Source organism: Pleurodeles waltl, chromosome 3_1 (genome assembly GCF_031143425.1).
Source record: "Pleurodeles waltl isolate 20211129_DDA chromosome 3_1, aPleWal1.hap1.20221129, whole genome shotgun sequence".
Lineage (NCBI taxonomy): Eukaryota > Metazoa > Chordata > Amphibia > Caudata > Salamandridae > Pleurodeles > Pleurodeles waltl.
This window is the reverse complement of record NC_090440.1, coordinates 1,031,512,557-1,031,526,232: the sequence shown is the minus strand read 5'-3', so window position 1 is coordinate 1,031,526,232 and position 13,676 is coordinate 1,031,512,557. Positions and strand designations below refer to the sequence as shown.

The 13,676-nt window shown below is 44.1% G+C and overlaps 1 protein-coding gene across 1 annotated transcript in view; it reads right to left on the bottom strand.

The window, feature by feature from the left end:
* LOC138284945 (glycerol-3-phosphate dehydrogenase 1-like protein) overlaps positions 1-13,676 on the bottom strand; it is a 169,839-nt gene that overhangs the window by 101,247 nt on the left and 54,916 nt on the right. Inside the window, exons 2-3 of the mRNA XM_069224293.1 lie at positions 11,951-12,128; positions 1,406-1,546 (exon numbers count right to left, since the gene is read on the bottom strand). Coding sequence (XP_069080394.1) covers positions 1,406-1,546; positions 11,951-12,128 — 319 coding nt within the window. The remainder of the gene's footprint in view (positions 1-1,405; positions 1,547-11,950; positions 12,129-13,676) is intronic.

Here is a 13,676-nt window from a genome sequence, read left to right as displayed (position 1 = left end):
GAGAAAGACAGGAAAACAGTGACAAAGGGAGAAAGCAGGGATGTGGAAGGAACTGCAGAGTGAGATAAAAAGACAATAAGTATAGGGTGGGGGAGAAAGAAGAATGAGGCGGAATCAAGACTGAGCAGCCTTGGTATTTAGCAGCCCTGGAGGCGGCTGCTGAGTACAATTTGGTTCACTTGTTTTTTATTTTATATATTTTTTCATAAATTAAGCAATTAGAGTTCCAGTCGTAGGTGTAAATGATCCCACCAAAACCTTAACAGTGTGTTAATAACAATTCAGAGATCATAACAATACGATGTCTTTCAAAGCGCTTAATACTTCGAAGGTGCAGTTCTGACAGTACAACATTTCACAGTTATTCTAAGTAATGATCTTTAATTAACCTCACAAAGATCTTTGAGTCGATCATGCAAGGAGTTTAACAAGTGTATTACCCCACAGGCTTTACAGAGATTTGCAGAGCAGGCTGATTACCCCTCTGAAGTGCTTCTACTAACGTTATTGTAATTTGTATTATTGTTGTTGTGGATACTACTACTTCTACTAGTAGAGTGCAGCTGGGTGTGATGTACATTAAAAGGGTCTATATTCCTATACTCGCTCCATAATTACCTTCCCCTTCCATGCAGTAATTTCCCTGCCCTCTGCCGGCCAGCAGTCCGTTTCATGCCTGACCCCTTAAATCTGGAATACACAGTGGCTCATGATTCTACTAAACCTCTTTTTCACCTCTTCGAAAAAGATCTCAAAACCTAGGCTAGGGAAATCCATGAGCTTTCACCACTTGTTACTGTTCCCCTTATCACATCTGCTGCTACAATTAAATTGCCACCAAACCCTCCATTGCACCCTCTTTGCTCTCTTTGTCCACGGTGAGGACTGACCACTACATTCAAGTACTAAAGACTGAAACAGGCGTCCACCGTGTAGGTGTGTTTAGGTGTCAACAGTCGCTTTAATGTTGTGGAGCTGCCCAGTGATTAGGCGGTGCTGAGTTGTGTAATGCCCCAACCAGCTACACCATGCCATGCCTGATTTTCAGGATAACCAATATGTAGATGATTAAAATGCAGATCCTTTGCAATATATCTGAATTTACCTCGTGTACATACTGGAGCTGTGCTGGACAACCCTTTTCTGTACCATGATGTGCACAACTATAGGATGCACAGTGACATTGCTGTAGGATTAGTAGTACTGGTGTATCCGATGACCTTTAGAAACTTCAAATTACACCCGTTCCTCATGCAATAGCAACAATACTAGACTCTGAACCCTTCAAAGTTCCACGAGGAGAAATGGTTGTGTGTGCTACAGATTCACACACGTTACTGGAAAAAACAATCCTTTTCCCATTCTGATAGATGGACGTGCTGGTATTTACAAGATGGATCATTACCTTAATAAGTGAAATCCCAAATGCTCCGCTTTTCACGTGGCCAACCAGCTGTCCACAAACACGGCTTATGAACTGATGCGGTAGGACAAAAACGAGGATATCTGCGCCAGTAGCAGCTTCAACAACTTCCGGTACAGCGACCTGAATCAAAAATAGGAGAATTTAAAGAGAAGTATTGGTGTTTCACAAGCACCATATGCTGGCAAGCAATTCAGACAGCCTATCCCCAGGTCTTAATGTGGAAAAAAAGTAACGGGCCTAACATTTTACTGCAGACTTTATGGGCAGCTGAATATCAAGGGTTCCTAGTCTCGATTCCACATGAGTTTTTCATTCACCAACTCACATTTCCGGTCTCTTTGCCTGCATCTTGCAGGTTCCGTTTCCTCAATCCCTTTTTTCACCTGCCCATCTTTTCACCAATACATGTTTTCACCCATCAAGCCTTTCACCCATTCACTCCAATGCATCCTTTCACTCATGCACCCACACACCCTTTCACCCACCCACACATCCTTTTGCCCACCCACCCTTTTACCCATCCTTTCATTCACCCATACATTCTTCCACCTATCAATTCACCCATCATTTCACCCATCCATTCTTTCACCCCCCACACATGCTTTCACCCATCCTGCCACCCGCCTATCTTGAGCCATCCACCCTTTCACACAGCCTTTCATCAATCATTTTTACCCACCCACCCAAACATTTATTCACTTACGCACCCATTGTTTCACTAATCCTGCAACTGTTCACCCACTGACCCATTCACCCATCCTTTAATTCACTCATGCATCCTTTCTCCCACCCATGTATCCTTTCACAAATCCATCCTTGCACCTACTCACACATCCTTTCACTCATCCACCCTTTTATTCACCCACTTATCATTTCACCGATCCTTCCACCCACCCACGCATCTCTTCATCCATCTACCCTTTCGCCCATTCTTTCAACACACATATCCTTCCACCTATCCACTCTTTCACCCATCCTTTTTACCCACCTGTGCATTTTTTCATCCTTCTAACCTTTCACCCATTCTTCAATCAATCATTGCATTTGCTAGACGCAGCTTATCACCCCAGGAGGTGTCTGGGGTGATAAGCTGCTTCTAAGAAGTATAACATCAGTGCCAGGTGGGCTACGTGGATTGAAACACTGAGGCCCATATTTATACTTTTTTAGCGCCGCAATTGCGCCGTTTTTTGACGCAAAAGTGGCGCAAACTTACAAAATACAACTGTATTTTGTAAGTTTGTGCCGCTTTTGCGCCAAAAACGGCGCAATTGCGGCACTAAAAAAGTATAAATATGGGCCTCAGTGACTTCATAGATGCACTAGAGGAAGAAGATGACAAGAAGATCATCAAATATTAAAAAAATCTTGCAGCTAACGGAGTGAAAGAAGTGCTAAAGAAAATCTCACAGACTGATGTGAAATCGTACCAAAAGGTAGAAGAAGCCTTAGAGGCCAATTTCAATCCAATGCAGGACGTCGACTATGGAAGGTATACGAAACAATGGATGAGATTGTTGAAAGACTTGATGTACTCATTAAACACTGCAAGTTCTGCAGCTTCACTGACGAAGAAGGTATGTGCCTCAGAATCATTGATGGTTGCCTTTGTTACTTGTTTAAAAGGCACATGCTAAGAGAAACACACAGTCTAGTGAAAATTCTGATGGCTGTGAGAGCAGAAGTACAAGCAGATCGACAGCTGCTGACACGGAAGCAGGAATGGCACACCAGAAATTGACGTTGATTGTGAAAAGCAAGCACAAGCATAAACAGGACACACGCAGGTTGATGTCTTCAAAGAAAGCAAAACTATGCTTCTGATGCGGTAAATGTACCACCATGGGTCAAATTTTCAAAGGTTGTGGAAGAGAGAACCACTGCATAACTGTGTGCTGGGCCAAAGAAAACTAAAATGTGTGACAATGGCAAGAGAAAATGGCATCAACGATGTTCAGAAGCATTTGAGCCACACCCATAAAACCAAAAAGAAACATCAGCTACGACCAATAGAAACCAGGCAAAATCAATTGTCGCCAAGCTCATCGTACAAAGGCTTGTCAACATCACTATCAGGCACCAGCGAAGAAGATGAATGTGCATTTTTGATATCCACCAAAGGTGCACGTGTGGGGGTAGCTACCTGTAAAGAGAAAAAAAGTTCTCCAGAGTGGCAAACATCATTTGGACACTGTCCCAAATCAAGTTGAAGGTAAACAATCACCCAATTACCTTCATCAAAGACAGTGGTGTATCGATTAACAAAATGGCAATAGAAAAGTTTAAAAGACCATCCCTTGTGTCATGCCTCAGTCCATCTGGCATGACGGTATATACTTAGGATGTTTCTGAATCACTGCAAAGCGAAGGGTCATTCTTAGTGACAATGCAATACAAAAAGACATTGGTGCAGGCCACCATTCAAGTCCTACAAGGAACTCCGTTGAAAGCTTGTTTACTCAGCTGTGCCACCCCTGCTGACATGGGATTAATATCCCTCAACTACAACCTCTGTGTCCAGTGGGAAATTACAAGCCAATTGCCGCTGTTGTTCCGCGGCCTGCTAAAACTCAATAAAATGAAAGTACAGCTTCATATTAATGAAGACTTTCACCGTTGTTACTCAGTGACACTGCAGGGTTGATTTCCATCTACAAGAAGCTGTAGAGAAAGAGTTGGAAGCCCTCTTAAAACATTACATCATTGAACACTCCACAGGCCCCACACAATGTGTTTCACTGGCCCATAGTACTAGATCCAAAAAAGGACATTAGCGGAGCAATGCATGTTTGTGTTGATATGTATCAGGCAAAGCCACTGAGAGGGAGAGACATTCTGTTCCACACTTAGCAGACATGATCATGCAAATAAACGGAGCCAAAATGGGTTTCTGCCTTGACCTGAACAAATGGTACCATCAATTCAAGTTGGAGGAGAACTGCAAGTACAGTACTACCTTTTCAACTCATGTTTGGTTTGTTCAGGTATAAGATGGTGAGTTTTGGGGTATCTTCGGCTCCTAAAATATTTCAGGCTTTTACTCGCCGAGTAATTCAGCCTGTTACGCATGCTTTCAATTACAGTGATGACATATTGGTTTTTGAGCGAACACAAAAAGAACATGATAAAGCCCTGACTCAAGTGTGCCAGCTACTCACTGATGCAGGCCTCACTTTGAATGCTGCAGTGTGAGTGTCACAAGACCATACTCAAAATCTTTGGGCACTAAGTTTCTGATGGGGGGATGACTCCAGATCCAGACAAGGTGCGAGCACTATCATCCACTTGCCCTCCCAACCTGCCAATTTGTCACTATGCTGAGGTCCTTTATAGCCATAGCTAGTTATTGCGCAAGATATATCTGTAACGTTTCTACAGTAAGTGCCCTATTGAGAGACTTGACAAAGCAAACTGTACCATTTTGCTGGTCTCCAGAAGTCGACAAGAGTTTCAGAGACATTAAATATACAATTGAGAATGCAACAGAAAAGGCCTTCTTTGACCGCAAGTTACATACTGAATTAACAGTTGATGTAAGACCAGTAGGGCTAGGGGCAATTCTTGCTCAACACAGTGGTCATCGAAATGCTCTGATGCATTGTGGCCTATGACGGTCAAAGCCTGTCTGATATAGAACATGCTTACTCTCAGACAGAGAAAGAGAGTCTGGCTGTGGTGTGGCCATGCAAACACTACCATCATCATGGACCACCAGGCGCTACAATTTTTTGGAACCCGAAGGCCAAGGTACCCCCTCGCATAGAGAGGCGGGGGTTAAGACTTCAAGAATATGACTATGAAATTGTACATAAACCAGGGAAGGACCAAAACCCAGCAGACTATTTTTCATGAGTGCTGCTGCATCACCACAGTTTGTCACTTGTTAAAAAAATACACTACTCACTTAAAATAACTGGGGTCTGAAGGTGCTAAACATTATTCTACCTGCAGCCTTCATCCTGTGGTAAAACCTTTACAGATAGCCAATTTTCTTTGCGTGATTTTTGTGGCATTTGTAACACCTTCTCAGAGCAGGAGTTAAAAGCAAGCACACCATTGGTTACAATGGGCCCCTGTGTTCTGTTCAGGGTTAGGGCCAAAATTTTGTTGCTAACCCTGAACAGTACATCAATAGCGTCAAAAATGTTGACGCTATTGCCCCCTACCCTGCACCATGGTGCGCCATCTTTTAAATACGGGCACACATGGTGGTATTAGGGGGGCGCTAAGGGGTGCAAAAAAAGTGGTGCTGCACTGGGTGCAGTGCCACGTTTCTTAAATGTGCCCCTTTGCCTGTTGTAAAGATTTTCTGCAGAACAAAAAAAAATTGAGTGGAAAATGCTGGACACAAGTCGTCAACTGTCATCTTCACACAGTTACTATACATCACAAAGATTTACAGCATGTTCATTACCTCTACAGACCTATGATGCATAAGCAGCACATGCGTTTTGTAAATGCTTACACCCATTAGCTGAAAACAGGCAGTACAAAATTAGGTAGATAAGTAATATGGAAATTAACCACCACTGTGTATACTATACAAAAAACTAGCACGTTCATTGGATGATGTCATTAGTGATGTCTTCAATGTCATTTGAGATGTCATCAGTGATGTCATAAATGATGTCACAGAACATGTCATGACTGCTGTAATATGTGAGGTCGCAAGCAGTGCATGGCAGGGGTGCAAGTTACAGTTAGCTCTGCTAACTATAACTGGTGAATTTCTGTAGTTTCTTTAGTTCAGAACGTTAATGTTGTCATACACATATTCACCTAACTACAACCTTACTTCAACCTTTGCTTTTTTCAGTGAATTTCTAAGTTTTTTTCCTTTTAACCAAAAATGGGTCTTTTTATTACACCTAGTTCTAACTTTACTTTAACTTTAGTTTTTTTCTGTGAATTTCTAAGTTTTTTTGTAATGTAAAGTAATATATTATTACCATATATAAAGCCAACCCCCACAGCAGACGGCCTTTCGTCATGTGTGACACTGGGCTGGCCACAGGATCTGGCCTGTGGCCAGGCTCTCCAGCCAAATCCCCACCAGGCAGTGAACTCCTGTTGCACACGTCCTCTAGTGTGTGCAGCATTAAGGTGAGCTTTGGGCCACGGGGACCCCATCTGAGGCCAAATACAAGAAAAAAGGGTAGGGGCGACACAGGACACCTCCCTCCCTGAGCCTTATTAGGCACAGGAGATCGGAACCCCAGAGCCTTTTCTTTTAAAAGAGGCTGGGGCCTTGTGGCTCCCCTCCCTGACCCTCACAAGGTCTTGGGGAGCCCATCCTCTAGGGCCCTGTGTATTTTAAGGGTAGGGGCTATGTGGAACCCCTCCCTGAACCTCTTTAGTACCTGGGAACCGGATCCCCAGGGCTGTTTTTCTTTTATTTCAAAGAGGAGGGGACCCACGCAGCCCCCTCCTCCCTGAGGCTATTACGGCTCTAGGGAGCCCACCCCCCAGGGCCCAATGGGGACCCCATCCTCAGAGACTGTTTATATTAAAATGGATATGGGCTGCCCAGACCCTCTCCCCAAGCTTATTATGGCCCTGGGGACTCTATCCCCCAAGGCTATATATATATTTTAAAGGGGGGGTAACGTGACCCCCTCCCTGAGCCTCTCTAGGCTCTGTGGACCCTTTCCCCAGGGCCTTCTACTTTTTATAGGGGGAGAAGTCCCCTCCCAAGGCTATTCTGGCCCTGGGTACCCCATCCCCCGGGGCCTATGTTTATTATTGGTCGGGTGCCCTGGTGCCCAGCTAGGGCACCCATAATACTCTAGTTGGGGCCGCAGGAAGAGCCACATTGGTCCCACCTGCAAGGAGCAGCTATTTATGCTACTTCCCCCGGGCAGAAGCAATAGCTTAATCTGTTTCCCTGCTTGCATCAGTGCAGACATGGAAACAGATCAAAAGTCTGCTCCCAGCTGGCAGGAGAAGTTTCAAAGCTCCCACCTGCTGGGAGTAGACTTTGTGTTTGCCCCTGAATCGCAGGAGTTTTTAAAGTGCTCATGACAGGTGGGAGCAAACGCTGTTTTTTCTGCCTGCTCCGGTGCGGTCCTGGGGCTGGGCTCCCTGGGACACAGCAAGTGAGACAGCCCAAGGGGGCTCAGGGACGGGTTGACCATGTGGTCCCCTCCCATTTTGTCAAGATAGTGGTCCTGGGGGATAGGCCCCCAGGCCTTTCTAAGGCTGGGGGGGGGCACACAGCCCCCTTCACTTTTTCTGAACATTCCAGCCCCAGGGGTGGGCTCCCAGAGGCTTATAATTGCTCAGGGAGGGAGGCCGCGAGCCCCGCTACCCTTATAAAATGCTGTCCCGGGGTGAATTCCCTGGTGCTGACAACGGCTTGGGGAGAGGCAGCATGCACCCCCTCCACTTTGAAATGCAGCCCCAGGGAAGGCTTCCTGGGACCTACAATGACTCTGGGAGGAGGGCCACAAGCTCCCGTCCCCTTATTAAATGCAGCTCCAGTGGTGGGCTCCACGGGGCTTATAACTATAGAATATGGCTCCAGTTGCCAGTTTCTTGGGTTTTTTTGCATTTTGGCCCCAGGGGTGGAGGGTTCCCTCTGGGTCCCACATGGGATATAGAGGGCAGGGTATCCCTATACTGCCCCCTTGTGTTATTTTGTTTTACTTCAGGACAGGGGACTAAGACCCAGAGTCCTGTATGGCTGTCAGCAACATTTTATCATGCTGACAGCCAATCGTGAGAGCCAGACTCATGTGGGAGTGAACCAGAGCAAGGTGAAAAAAGATCCCTTGGCCAATCAGAACGCTCTGTTTTTTAAAACTGGATAATTGGGTCAAAGGGACTCTCACAAAAGTTGCTCAAACGCCAACCGTCAAGATATACAATTATTTTTTCATCTTAATTTTTCAAAAGCTACTGAATGGATTTATACCAAATCACAAAAAGCACAAAAGGACCAAGATCTAGCTTCCTGACAAATTTTGTGTAGTTTCGATAAGTCGTTTTTTGCGGTGGCACTTCTTAAAAAACTCTAAGGAGGATGCCTGGGGATTTCACGTTTTGGGTCTCCCTTTTTTTTTTGCCTGCGCTTGACGGATCACCGCGAAACTTTCCACGCACAAACTAGGCAAAAATGAGCAATTTTCTGGAAAAATTTCATTGAGATTGGTCAAACAGTGTTGCAACCCAAAAAATGCATTATCCAGGAGTGACTGCCACTGGCTGAAATATATTATTTAAACATGTTTTTGTTAGCATTTGGTTCAAAATTAAGACACTTGAGGATAGCCTGGGCATCATAGAGCCACGCAGGGCGACTATGTGCCAAGTGCATCCTTCAATAGCACAACCTGAACAATACAGTAAAAAAATGGAAATTATATCTAGAACTCTTACACTAAAAGAAACAGCAAGTCAACAAACAAAAAACTGCAGCCTTTTACAATGTGAGATATTCTGTTGTGTATCCCACTGGGACAAAGTGGGGAGAAGCGGCGATGGATACGAGTTGAAACAGGCCATGGGGGTGGGGGAGGGCGGGCAGGAGGGAGGGGGATATCCATGGAGGGGTGAGAAAGAGGGGCAGATGCAGCCGTAGCCGCCCCCCCCCACACTATCACCAACACTCCGAAACCTACAATATGAAGGGGCTTGTCTAGTCTCGAAGTCTGACACAGCACACACACAGTCACAAGGCAAAAACTGTAGGGTGCAAACACAAGCAAGCCAGCAGTTTAAAGGGGGCATTGATAAAGCCCACTTTCCATGTACTGAGCACAAGACGTTGTCTTTTCCAGTCTTATAAAAGGGCCCCACAGCTACTAAATGGAGAAACCGGATTAAAAGCCTCAGGCTTTGCTTGCAGGGATCTTTTATTTTTTCAACTGTTCACCCAATCTCAGCTTCTGAAAAGACAAAGGGGGTTATTACAACTTTGGAGGAGGTGTTAATCCATCCCAAAAGTGACGGTAAAGTGACGGATAAACCACCAGCTGTATTACGAGTTCCATAGGATATAATGGACTCGTAATACGGCTGGTGGTATATCCGTCACTTTACCGTCACTTTTGGGACGGATTAACACCTCCTCCAAAGTTGTTATAACCCCCAAAATCTAAAAATATTAATTGGTGGGACCTCGCACAAAGAAAGGGTTAAAATGTTTTATCACAGTGAGGCAAAAAACATATTTTGCAATATGAATCTGCAGTGAGGGCATTTCTCTGTCATCACTATCTGTCAGGCAACAAAATGGTTTTCTGAATCATGTACTGTTCTGAAAATAAACTGTTGTCCAACTATTTTTGAAACCAGACAGAGCAACTGCTCAAGTCTCTTGCCCCACTGATAAAATATGAAATCTCAGCAATTATCCGAGACAAAAGATCATGTGCAGCAACACATTTCCTCTTAAGCAAGAAGAGAGGTGATGAAACTAAACCAAGGGTCGTTGTCACAAGAAAGGCTTCAGCTGTTAGCAATACTGTAGTTAATGGAGAAAGTTACAAGCTGCCCTGAAAACATCAAATATATTACACGTTTTTTGTAAAGTTTGCCAGTTCCGTGGCCACTTTCCCTGTGGGAGCTCCTGAGTGCAGTCAGTCACCTGCAGATTGTTGGTTTATGTAATTGGAGGGGTTTCTGTTTTTACAGGGCTGGGTCGTGCGCCAAACAAGTTTGACAGCGATCACTGTGTTTTTGAGTTCAGTTCCAATGTGTGAATTAGGATGATCAGCTAACTCCAAGCCATCATGGTGCTAAAGCGAATTTTAATTGATGACAATGCTTTAATAAAATGATGTGCAAAACCCATGTTTTAAAACGAAATGTGCTTAATGTAAAAATTTGTAGTAGGCAATTATACTTAAACATTACAAGACTAAGACAGAAATGAAATATATATGCCTAACATAACTGATGCTGCCATGTTAAATAGAAAATACATGAATATTGAAAGGCCTGTTTTCGTTTTGAATAGCTATTGTACAAGATGTATTTTCTCTTTGCTGCAGATGTTGCTGTTTCATAAGCTACTGCATATGAGTTGGTAAAAGGACACCTGTTTACTATTACACAGCTGATAGTGGGGTTCTCACCGCAAAAGATGCAGATGACAGGAAGAATAATTCTCGGGAGGTGGTGAAAAACAAGTAAGGTGGAGCGCAACATTCAAGGACTCATGTATGAAAGAGGTTTGCATTCTGGTGAGAAGATGTGGAGTAAACCTGTTCGCAGAAGCGTGTTGAAATCCTATTGGTTAACATGATGAAGAAAGAACAGAAATGTGTCAACTTAGAAGGTGTGTATTTATGTTGGTGCATGTTCCTAGAGTAGTTGCGGCCAGACCCTTATTCTTTCTTTAGGTGGGAGCCCAGGCCCATTCTTATCCTTAGAAGAAGAGATCCTCAATTCCTTCCCTTGACTCTCTGAGAGGAAACTCTTTATTGGGTTTCCTAGATTTCTCTACATGAGAGGTGACATACAATGCAATATCATTTTAACTGCTCTAAACTCTGTTTATTCTTTTATTCTGTGTTTGTTGTTGTGCAGGATTGTAGGTGTGGTGCTCTGTCACATACATGCATATTTGTGTCTGCTATACGTGAACGTGCGCATTAACTTTGTGTGTCTGTTGTTGAATCTATAGTTTCTTTATGTATGCAGCGCCTAAAATGGGAGTACAATGTCCTGTGTATAGCAATGAAGAACATTCATTTATCAGTATTTGTGTTATTCACGAATGCCTCAGCACATAAGTGCATCTCTGTAAACATTACAGATGAAGCCTACCGATATATTGCTTGATATTGCTACTGTTGTTGTATTTCAAACTAATAAAGAAATATTATTTTTGTTAAACTGTGTGTCTATTGCATGGACTGTACAAAAGCCAACAATGTGCATTTGCCAATGCTTGTTAAAATACATGGATGGAAAGGTTGATACCTCTTTTTTCTAGAATGATACAGCACATTTATTTAAAAAACATAAGCATCAAATAAAACTCGTCAGTGGTAAGCACACACTAACTGCACGTAGCACTTTGCAATGATTAGCTGTGTACAAACTACTATCTGGTATAACCGTATTTCAATTATTCGGGTTATGTGTTGCATTTTTTGCTCATTTCCGTGCTTCGCATTTTAAAGGATTTTGTAATGTCTAATTTTAATTCGCGGGGCGTTCGTCGTGCACTTTGACTCGAAAACACACAACCTTTTTGCCAGCGTGCCCACGTTTCCTGTTCGTAAAAGGTAATCTTGCATCGACGACGCCGCCCATAGCCATTTGTACATAAAATGTGTTATGGTTTCTATGCACTAAACAATACAATATATCAGTGTCAATGATCGGCATAGGCTTTCACAGTGAGCTATCTGCAGGTTCCACTTCACTCCGAGTAGTTACTCACCACTCTGAAGGGCATCCAAGGACAAAGAATTGCTAAATGCCACCACGTGAACACTAGAAGGGAAAAATTGCACCGTGAATGTTGTTTCGTTTGTTTCACAATTAATCAACTGCCAGCTCTGTCTGACTTACCACGTTTTTAGGCAGTTTGTGACCCGGAAGATACTTGACATTTTCGTGGTCTTCGTTGATGATCTCAGTCAGTTTCCTTCCGTTTATTAGTTCTTCAAAAACCCACAAATTGACGATGGGATTGAACCTGTTGGATTTCCGTACATTACCACCAATGATCTTGGCAATCGCGGAACCCCTTAGGAAAAAGAATGACAGAAATTTAAACCATGGAAGACAATTGTACATCACATTTATATTCATCAGACAGTTGGAATGAGGAGTGAGGCAGTCCTTCCTCACGCTGGTACCACTAAAAGCTCTAATCAAGCCTTGGCAAATCGAAAGGTTTGAAGAATTGCATAAGAAAGGGATTTTCTCAAGCTACACTAGAACATGCTGAACAGGCATAGTATGAGCAGGAATGGAGCAGGTTTCTCTTCCACAACACGCAGAACAGGTGCAATCAGGGTTGCAGAGCAAGTGCAGCTTGAGTAGCAGCAATGCAAGTGCCCTCATCCGCAGAACAGGTAGAGCCCATATGGGAGCAGGCAAGTGTCAATTTCTCGCTCTCACACACGCACACACACAGGGTCTTAAATGTCAGGGAAAGCACTAAGCCCACTAAACCCATGTGTCAGCCTAGACCTTAGATTACCAAGTCGGTGGGCCTGAAACTCAAATATCTGCAGACAGGGTGGCTGGAGCAACACGATGGCCCAGCAGGACACAGGAGGACGCAGTGGGTCCTTTAGCGTCCTGTGTGCCATGGGAATCAGCAGAGGTACAATCAGAGCAGGGTCGGCGTCCTAATCGGGCCGCAGTGTAAGGGCTGCCACTTATGCTCTGGGGGCCTTGGAGGAGTCCACACAGAAGGGATTTACTGCTGTGTTTTCAAAGAGGTTTGTGACCTGACAGAGACAGGCACAATGTAGCCTGCTCCTCTTTCATTCAAAAGCTACAGGTAAATTGAAAAGGGATGAATTTATCTGATCCTCTGTGCCTCGGATTTGAGTTTATCACAGGAGGGCAAGGCTAGGAAACGTGATCAGTATCAGTGGCAATGAAGAAAGACTACTGTAGGAGAATTGCTCTCTTCTCACTGCAAGGACTATGTGGGTCATATTGCAGCGTCCTAGCAGTGATTTGCCCTAAACAGGCTTATTATGCCATGCTTAACGCGACATGCATGTCAGAAAGACACTCACCTCCCGAAACACTCATTTGAATTGGGAAGCAACCTAGGGAAAGATGTGCTGTGGTTTGTCACATTCTTGTCTATGTCCCGCTCCTCACCTTGTCCGACTATGCAATGGTTTGTCCCAAGTCGCTCTATTGGGCCACCATGAAAAAGAGCTAATTAGCAAGCTATTACTTGTTAGTTAAGTTGTTTGGGGGCATTTACACCGAATAAGTATTTTGATAGGAAAATCAAATCCTTCATTGCAGAACCTTCTGTGGGTTCCAAGTAAGTGATTTGAAGACGTTCTGTGCTGCAGGAACCTACAGCCATGTATGCCACCACTGGCATGATGCATAGATCAATTCAGCTCAACAATCAAGATTGATCTGCCTGGAAATATTTCCCTTACAAATGCAACAAGCCTCCTTCCACCAGTGATACCGAACAGGTAATGTACAGTCAGCAGGATAGGTTGGTGAGGGCTGCAGGCAGAGCATCGTGCTTGGGTGAACACAACTGTTAAGCTGGAAGCAAGCACTGCCACTCCTCTTCTACTGATGGAGC